The following is a 9,590-nucleotide window of genomic DNA, read 5'->3' on the forward strand; positions in this document are numbered from 1 at the left end:
GGACGGCAGCGGTGCTGCGGCTGAAGGTGGAGCTGCAGTGCCCCAGGTTTCCCCGGTGGGATTGCTCCCACACACCCCGCGGGGCTCCACCTCATTTTCAGAGCTGCACCCCCTCCTTCCCCATGGATTTTTTTTTTCTGTGCTGGTAATCCTGCTAGGCAGGCGCTTTTGTACTGGTTTGGGTGGAAAATTCCAGCCCCAAATCGATGTTTTCTGCAGGGGGAGGGGTTTAGCCCGCCTGAAGAGGGGACACCCCATCCCTGACACCCATAAAAATCATCTCACACCTCGGTGCTCCCCATCTGCACCGTGGGACCAGTGAGCCCCGTGTCTGACAGCTCCCAGAGCCTCCAGGAGTGCTGGGGGGTCACAGGGGGGGCCCTTGCTGACCCCCGTGGTGGCCGTGGTCCCCTCAGGGGTGCTGGATGTCACCACAACTCTCAAATTAGGGTCACAGCAGGCACTGCTGCACCCGAGACCCCAGCAATGCTGTTTGTGCAATAGAGATGTGCCAAAACTCCTCTGTTTCCACTTCTTTTCTGTGTGGGTGGGGAGGGAGGAGGATAAGCCTGATGTGGGCACAGCAATCGTCCCTCTGAGAGCCCCACAATGCCCGGGAGAGTCTCGTTTTCCATGAGAGGATGAAGCCAGCCCCACTCTTCTGCAGAGGAGCTGCAAATGTGAGCGCTGGGACTCGGGGGAATGCAAAACCTGCTGGCAAAAACACTCCCGAGGCTGGTACGGAACAAGGGGACAGACCTGATTTTTAATTCAATTTCAAAGAAGGAGGTGCAGGGCGTCACAGGCGGTGCAGACACCTCGGGAATCTCCAACAAGGAGTCCAGGGGGGGAAGGGAAGCCAAGTCCAGGCAACTGGGATGCTCAGCGGGGCAGGAGGAGGAGGAGGAGGAGAGGGGAGCATCCTTGGTGGGGCTGAACCGAACCCAGGCATCACCTCCAGGAGCACGGGGGCAGGGACCTGGCACTGCCCTGGGCACAGCAGTGGGGCCGTGCCAGCCTGTGCCAGGCCCAGGCTGCTCTCAGCAGGACCAGGGGGGCGTTGGGTGAGTGGTAAATCTGTAGTAAGGTGTGAGTAGGGGCCGCAGGGTGCTCGTGCTCCAATCCCTGCGCCTGGACACCTGGGATCTGCCTGCCTGGGGTTCCCTGGCTGCACCCAGGGTGCCACCAGCACCACCCACCCCTCCCTGGGCTCTGGGGAGAGGAGCTCTTTGTAGCCCTCGTTTTTCCAGGAGCTGGGAGACGCCGTTGAAGCAGTGAGAGTTGTTGTTATTACTAATATAACTTCCTCTGTCTATAAAGTACAATAGAATATAACAATTATATTTATAACCTTTTTTTTTCTTTTTTTTTTCTTCAAAATGGGGAATAGATGCTATAAAAACCTGTAACTAATTGTGCTATAAACTGCAGGCTACAGGGTTGTAACAAACAATGTATTGGCTTAGTCGTTGATATGTGTACATGTGAGCACTTTAGAAATGCTTTATTATTAGCATTTACCAAGGAATTTCCTTCTCAGACAATTTGGAGGGGTAAAGCTCTAGCCAGAGATCGATAAGTGGACTCACATGTGTTAATAAATCCTGTCAGGATGAGCTTGGACAGGGAGCCAGGTTTGCCATGAAGGCGAGGGATGGTGACAAGTGCCACTGCCCCTCCTGGCTGAGATGGACTCGTGTCCCCCCGTTGCCTTTCCTAATTTTTTCCCTTTTATTTTGTTTTTTTTTAATTTTGGAGCAAGGGGTTTGATTCCCCAAGCAGGGAGGGAGGAGCAGGATGTACCCCCAGCCCTGGCACAGGGATGGGGTGGTCAGAGGCACTGGAGCTCAGCTGGAGCTGCCTTTAGTGGGAAGCAATTCCAAGAGCACGGTGGAGCTGCTGGGCCATGGACACCTGGCTGTGGTGGCAGGGAGGGCTGGGTGTCCTGTTCTGCTGCCCAGAGCGGTGCTGAGCCCCTCCAGCTCCGTGTGACAGCAGCAATCACGGGGATGGTTTTGCTGGAGGATGGATCAGACACAGGTCCTGCCTCAGCAGGTGAGGATGGTGTTTCCCTGTGTCTCACAGGGACCAGCCATGGAGAAACCACGACCCTCTCGGCCTCTTGCTCTCCCTTCACCACCCCATCACCATTTCCTAGCAGGGGCTGCCCTTTGCCAACCCACCCTGCCGGGCAGGATGCAGGCGAGCTGCAGCTCTGGTGCAAACACAAACCAAAAGATTAAAAAACAATAATTAAAACCCAAAAAAAGTGGAGCTCACTTTCCTATTAGGGATATGCAGAGAGGAAAAAAAACCCCAAGAATGCAGCTGGAAGTGCTGCTCCAGCTCCCTGTTGCTGCCGAGGCAACATCCCTGTGGGAAACCCCGGACCTGGTGGCACTGCCGGGGGCACAGGGGGCACAGGGGGCACAGGGGGGTGCCCACCTGCCCGGGACACCCCGAGGGCTGGGGTGGAGCCCTGCAAAGCTGGTCACCTGCTGAGCCCAGGAGCAGAGGTAGCAGAGGGGTGACCTGCCCGGCAAGGAGCGTTCCCAGGTTATTTGGTGTTCACAGGCTGGGAGAGGAGAAGCCTTCCTGTGCTGGGGCTGTGCTGGGGCAGAGGGGAGCTCAGGGCCCTGGGAAGGCAGAACCCAGCTCCTGGGGATGTCAGGAGCAGGACTGGGACTTGGTTTTTTTTCCCCCTTTCTTGCTTTCATCCAGAAATTCCACCTGGAGATCTGACCTGGCCGAGCCAAAAGACAGCCCATGTAACCTGGCTGCTGTGCCCTCCACAGGGAGAAACCCCAGCTCCACAAGGGGAAAAGCAGAACTCCCGTTTCCCTGTGCCCCAGAGACAGAAGCAGCCCCAGAACACCGGGATACAGGGGCTGGATAATTCCCTTCCAGGAGCAGGTGATGGTGGGCAGGCAGAACCAGGAGCTGCCCCCGTGCTGCCAGGGCAGGAACTGGCAAGGATGAAGGGACAGCCAAAAATTTGGGCACCTCCTCCACCTTCCAGGGCCCCTGGCATGGCTTTGGCCTCAAGCACTGCAGGCTTGGAGAGAGCTCAGGGCCATCCCTCACTCCTCACCATCCCCCTGCACACCCTGCCCGAGGTGCCAAATGTCCCCAAATGTCACCTCAGCAAGCCCGGAGGTGCCTCCAGCACGACTCCCACTGCCCGGGGAGCAGAACCATCCCCGGGTTTGGGGGGTCCCTGGGCAGGGGGAGCTCACATGATGGTGCAGCAGAACCATCCCCAGGTCTGGGGGGTCCCTGGGCTCACATGATGGTGCAGCAGAGCCATCCCCGGGTTTGGGGGGTCCCTGGGCTCACATGATGGTGCAGCAGAGCCATCCCCGGGTTTGGGGGGTCCCTGGGCTCACATGATGGTGCAGCGGTTCCTGCGCAGCGCGCCCTGGAAGCGGATGGTGGTGTGGACGTGCTTGCAGCGGGCACAGCCCACGCTCTTGAGGAGCTCGCTGAAGAGCAGCAGGATGTGCCAGTTGTACTTGGCCGAGCACTCGATGTAGCCGCACTTCCAGGTCTTTTTCACCAGGTTGGAGACGTTCCGGCGCGGGATGACCCGGCCCCGCTGCAGGTCCCGCTTGTTGCCCACGATGATGATGGGCGTCTCCGAGGTGCCGATGACCCTGCGGAGGGCGGGCGGTCAGGGGGGAGGATGGCAGGGGACGGAGCACACAGGGACAGCCCACAGAGCTCAACCCATCCCCAAAGGGCTCCTGGCTGTGCCTTGCCTTGTCCCCTTGTCCCTCTCCGTGTCCAGCCACCCCTCATGTGGGAATCTACAAAATCAGAGGGTTTTGGGAAAGCTGCAAAAGGCAGGCCTCAGAGAGAGCAGAACTGTGATCAGAGCTAAGCAGCAGCCATGAGATTGGTCAGCAGAAAAATTATTTAAACTGTAGAAAAGCAAAGACAAATAGAACAATGGTCTGTGTATTAACGCTTGTCTAGAATAACTCCCTAAGCTACAGAAGAGTTTATCTAGCAAGATATTAGGAAGCAAGATATTGGAAGTTTGAAGCTTAATAATAGAGTTTTGTGCATTGTGTTTTACAGTTTACAAGTAAGTATTGTATTTGAAATAAGCAGGCATTGTTTAACCAAAGGTACCTGTGCTTATAGTGATTAGATAGAACTACTGTCAATGTGCTTTTGCTTTGTGAGATTGGCCAAAAAACTTATAAAGTGAGTTGTAACATTAAGTTCCTAGTTTGCTGCTTGAGATGTGAGCTGATGGCATCTTCCCATTGTCATAACCATGTAATGAGACCGATGCTGGAAAATAAAACAGCTCAAGGCACGTTCCACAGCAGCCCCATCCCATTTGTGATTTGTACAGAACCCCCAGCTGGTGACACCCCCATGGCACCTGCAGCTGCTCACTCAGGGCTCAGCCACAGGGGACACCTGCCTGGCACACGAATGCACAAATCAATAGCCAAAATCAAAGCCAGGTCCCAGCCAGGCTCCTCAAAGCTCTGCCAACCTTAACCCTGTTTTTTCTCTCTTGGAGTAAGAGGGAGAGGTGTGGATGTGAAGTGAAAAGTGAAATGAAGTGAAGTGAAGTGAAGTGAAGTGAAGTGAAGTGAAGTGAGGTAAAAGGTGTTTGGATGTGCTGCTGGTGTGGAATCTTATAGAGGGCAGCTAATCCTGTTTTCCTGGGAACGCTGTCGGGAATGAGGCAGGAATTTGCTCAGAGCCTTTGCTGGGCGTTTTGCAGCTCATTTTTGGGGCTGGCAGCAGAGAATCCTCCAGCCCTCCCTGGGTTCCACGGGGCAGGACAGGGAGCAGCTGTGCCAGGAATGGCAGCAGAGGATCCTGGGTTCAGAGGAGCCTGCCTGGGCTCCTGCTCCTCTCTTGGTTTTTGGGCTCCCATCCCTGCCGAGGGGCTTTGTGCCCGTCTGACATCTCATCTCTGATGCCAAGATGTGCCCCCTTGGTGCAGAACTCCCTTGCCAGGAGCCAGGGGGCTCTGCCACCACCCCGAAGCCACCCCTACCTCGTTTCCAGGATCTGCTGGCGGATGGTTTTGATGTACTCGAAGCTGTCAAAGCAACAGATGTCATAGACCAGGATGTAGGCATGGACACTCCGGAGCCCCCTGCAGCACACGTCTGCCCACTCCTGCAAGGGGCACAGAGGGGTCAGGCCTGGCTCTTGCCCTCTCCCGGGGGTGGGCACCCCAAGGGGGCTGCTGTGGCACCAGGGGGCTGCACAATCCCCCAGCACCCACCTGTGCTCTGCCCTGACCCCTGTGTGTGTGCCCCACAGCTCTGCAGCCATCTCCCCATCTCCAGAGATCCCTTATCCCCCTGTCAGTCCAGGGGAGAGGTAACAGGATTTGTCAGCCCCAATTCCACTCCTGAGGGAGGATTGCAGCCTAATTACAGCCCAGAGCTGAGCTGGGAGCGGGGCTGGATGCAGCCCCCTGCTCTGGGTGGCTTCATCCTCCAGAGCTGCTAATTAGCTGTGCTAATTAGTGATGCACCCTGGTTTGTGGGGCAGGGCAGGTGAGGAGGAGGCTGAGCCCCATCTGAGCTCTGAGGGTGATGCACCAGCAGCTCTGTGGGTCAGAGGGGGGAGGTGACAGCAGGTCTGTCTGGAGGGGACATGGGGACAGAAGAGGAGCAGAGGCTGCTCAGGAACTGCAGCTGTGAGAGCAAGATGTGGATCCAGGGCACAGGCAGGCAGAGGTGGCCTCTCTACAGCCAAAATCTGGAGCTGGAAGAAATTAATGCTGTTAGGAAACCCTTGGGTTTCTGGGAACAACTGGATTTATTTTTTTTTTTTCATGCCATGAGTGGAAATCTGCCTCACTTCAGGCACTTTCCCATCTCAGCAGCGGGACTGGGAAGGGCAGCCCCTGCAGGCAGCACTGCAAAACCCTCCTGCGTGCCTCTGGAAAGGAGAAAGGCTCTCCAGGGAGGAAAGGCATCACTTGTCCCTGAGCAAACCCCTTCAGAGCCACGAATCAGCCCTCCCCGAGTTTGTGTCAGAAGGAGGTGGGAAAGGGGAGTTTTGGGATGTGGGTTGATCTCTGTCACAGGGGGCAGCAGGGGAAGCAGCTGGCAGGGGGCAGAGGGACACAGCCCCTCCCTGCCCACCCAGGGGAGATGCTGGGGAGATCCTCGGGCCCAGAGATGCAGGAGGATGGAGCAGCAGCCTCTGGGCTCCTCTGAGCCCTGATACACCTGGGAGACAAGGAACTGCAGCTATTTCACCGTGCTGGGGGCAGCTCTGCCTTGTCAGGATGGTTTTCCTCAGCAGTGCAGGTTTCCTGGGATGTTTCAGCTGCAGAAGTGTTGCACTGCAGGAGCAGCATGTCAGAGAGCCGCTGGCTCCTGCTCCCCTTGCAGGACAGCACTGCAGGGATGCTGCGACTGGCACGGAGCTGAGTCCAGGATGTTTCCCAGCAGACAGAGCTTTATCCCTCTCCTTTCCCTTCAGAGCCACCCCTCTGATCACCCTCTCTTCCCTGGAAACCTCCATCTGCTCCCACTGGCACCTCCTCTGGGGTGCAGCGAGGCAGGGAGTTAATGGAGTGTGTGAGCATTGGCTGCTGTGTCAATAAATTACCCTTTGCTATTTCAGGCTGCCTCTCACGCTGACCTTTCCTTCCCTGCACTCACCCATTAATTTTTAAACCTTCTCCTCGTCCCTGGAGTGCTCATTTCACCTCCTGCCTGATGGTACAGGGACTCTCAGAGCACTACATGGCCCCTGTGACCCTGTCCCTGCTGGGGACAGGGACACTGTGATTAACTGAGGTGGCCCCACTGGTGGCACTGCCCTCCAGCCACAGCTGGGAACCTCCAGCTCCTGTCCCCACAGTGGTGACACAACCGGTGCCCCCGGGACTGGGGCTATGGCATGAGCTTAACATCCTCTTTCCCCCAGAAGTTGTTGGCACTGGTGACAACGCTTTCCAACCCCACAGTGCTTTTTGGGGGGTTTGGAAGCACCTGAGGGGGTAGAGGAGGAGCTGGTGGGTTCAGAGCTCCAGGAACGAGCCCAGGCAATGCTGCAGGGGGTGATGGCCTCTGCCAGGAGGGGACAAGCTCTGCCTGCCTTGGGCAGTGGGTCCATCAGGGCTCTGCTCTCCAGCAACCCCTGGGTGTCACCCAGATGTTCTGCTGTTGGCTCTGACTGGATCCCAGTGCTCCAGGACCCCAGCTGTGGGCAATGCTAGAGCCACACTCCTCGGAGTGGGATGCCACCTCTCGTGTGTTTGTTGTCACCAAACTTTAGAACACACTTTATCCTGGACCTGCTCAGCAGGATCCATGAGGACACAATCCCTCATTTAGCAACCAAACCCTGCCACGGAGAGAGAGAAACGTCCCCCAAAAAGGCAGAACTGCAACCCCAGAGATTTTAACAGCAAAACCCCACCACAGGGGGGGCACCACAGACCCGCAGAGGTGGAGGCGCCCTCGGGTGCCGCCCTACCTGCAGGGTGTTGACAGGGAAGGCGGTGATGGGGGGAAAGTCCATGATCTGCAGGTCGTGCACGTGGCCGTTCATGACCACGGCGGGCAGGTAGACGCGGCGGGCCGTGGTGGGCACGCAGACCTCGCTGAACTCGTTGTACAGGAACTGCCGGACTATGGCGCTCTTGCCCACGCCCTGGGCTCCCAGCACGGCGATCTTGAAGGTTGCCACCATCCCGCCGCGCTCCGGCCCCGGTGCTGCCCCCGCGGTGCCGAGGCTGCATATTCCCGAGCAGGGGGCCTCAGCCCCATTCAGGATGCATTTCCCCTCCGGGGCTCCCCGTCACTGCAAGGCCAAGGAGAAGCTGGTCAGCTCTGACAGACCTCTCAGGGGGTGTTTTTTTTCCGGCAGGAGCTGACAAGGTACCCAGAGGTCTTGGCACTGCAGGAGCTCAGGGTTCTCCTCGGAGCCTCCCGCCCCAGCAGCCAAGGAGAGGCAGGATTTGAGTGGAGTTTAGTCCAGGAAGGTTCTCACAGGCACATTCAGCCCTTTCAGCGCCAGAACAAGGAAAGGCTCTGTCTTTGCTCAGCCCGGCAGCAGCAGGGTCCCAGGCTGTGCTGGGCCATTGTCACCAGCTGCCCCTTCCCGGTGCTGTCCCAAGCCGGGAATCCATCTTCACTAGGTTTGGACAGCTGGAATTGCCTTTTGCCGGGCGGGGGACATCGCTGTGCGCCTGCGAGCGACAGCTTGAGAGTTTCCTTTCAGCCTTTGAGCGGCTGGGCAATTAACTTGATGGGGACTCATTTAGAAGCCAGCTGACAGGGTGAGCCCGGAGCCACGGCCGTGCTGGGGCCGGAGGGGCCCCGGGCAGGGCCCGCGTGTGGGGGGACACGGGGGGACAACCCGCACACAGGGACGTGGGAGCTGAGCTTGAGGAGCCCAAACATCGCTGGGAGCTGTGATGGAGAAGGCACTGGCGAGGGTTGGTCCCACTTTCGCTGGCTCTCATCCCTAGGAAGCAGCCCGTGCTTCATCCCAAAGTGTGGATGCTTTGACCAATTTCTGATGCTCCGGCCCATTTTCCCCGCACCATCCCCGAAGTGCAGGGCAGGAGCTGAAAGTGTCAGGCTCAAACACCCTGTTGTGCCTGTTTAATGGAGATTATTTACCCCAGGGGGAGCCTGGGCACAGCGGCTCCCGCTGCTGGGTGCTGGAGTGGCCGAGCTCCCCGGGATCCCTTCCCTGGGCCATGGCTCACAGCACCCTCACCCCCTCACTCCAGCACCGGGGACCTGTCCCCCCGTGCTGCTGTCCCTGTCCCCGGGGTGCTGCCCCTGTCCCCGGGGTGCTGCCCCTGTCCCCGGGGTGCTGGCACTGTCCCCGGGGTGCTGGCTGTCCCCAGCCCCGCAGTGGGGATGTTTCTGTGCCAGATGCAGGGAAATGGGGAGTGCAGGAGCCCCCAGGCCCGACCCTGCCAGGGCCCTTCTCGGCCAGCAGACAGCACTGTCACTGCAGGTCTCGGGGGGCCACCCTGCTGCAGGGACAGCCCTGTCCCCACAAACCCTTCCTCCTCACGACAGCGTCCCCAGCTCCTCTGCGGGGCCGGAGCCCGATGGAGCCGCACAACTGGAAACCAGAGCCTCGCTGGAACTGGGGCACGGGCTGAGCCCGCTGTGCCTCCGCCAGAACCTCACCGCCCTCTGTGCTGCCCCGCGGGGACACTGCACCCCAAAAACACCAGAGCCAGACCTGATGGTGCCCAGCCCTACAGGCAGCTACTGTGGGAAACTGAGGCACAGCGGGGGGACCCTTCGGGGCACCCCACGGAGGGGTGGTGGGGCAGGGGCCATCCCCGGTCCTCGGGCTCTCAGCACCAGGCTCAGGCCGGGCTCCGCGGGCTGCAGGGCCGGGCGGGGGCTCGCAGGGGGCTCCGGGAAAGGCGGCCCCGCCCCCCGCTGCGACCTTGGCCACGCTGCCACGCCTGGGGCGCTGCAAGGAGCAACCCCTGAGCCCCGCAGGGCGGGGGCGGGGGCAGCATCCCTCACCACACATCCCGCACCCCACATCCCTCACCACACATCCCTCACCCCACATCCCGCACCCCACATCCCGCACCCCACATCCAGCACCCCCCG

The 9,590-nt window shown here is 58.9% G+C and overlaps 2 protein-coding genes across 2 annotated transcripts in view; one reads left to right on the plus strand and one right to left on the minus strand.

The window, feature by feature from the left end:
• LOC102032287 (GAS2-like protein 2) overlaps window positions 1-9,590 on the plus strand; it is a 16,498-nt gene that overhangs the window by 4,747 nt on the left and 2,161 nt on the right. The window lies entirely within an intron of this gene.
• The window catches only part of RASL10B (RAS like family 10 member B), a 9,956-nt gene continuing 1,112 nt past the window's right edge, over window positions 747-9,590 (minus strand). The window contains exons 2-4 of the mRNA XM_005425395.2: window positions 7,474-7,800; window positions 5,024-5,148; window positions 747-3,653 (exon numbers count right to left, since the gene is read on the minus strand). Coding sequence (XP_005425452.1) covers window positions 3,383-3,653; window positions 5,024-5,148; window positions 7,474-7,689 — 612 coding nt within the window. The 5' untranslated portion in view covers window positions 7,690-7,800 and the 3' untranslated portion in view covers window positions 747-3,382. The remainder of the gene's footprint in view (window positions 3,654-5,023; window positions 5,149-7,473; window positions 7,801-9,590) is intronic.

This window comes from Geospiza fortis, unplaced genomic scaffold, assembly GCF_000277835.1.
Source record: "Geospiza fortis unplaced genomic scaffold, GeoFor_1.0 scaffold425, whole genome shotgun sequence".
NCBI lineage: Eukaryota > Metazoa > Chordata > Aves > Passeriformes > Thraupidae > Geospiza > Geospiza fortis.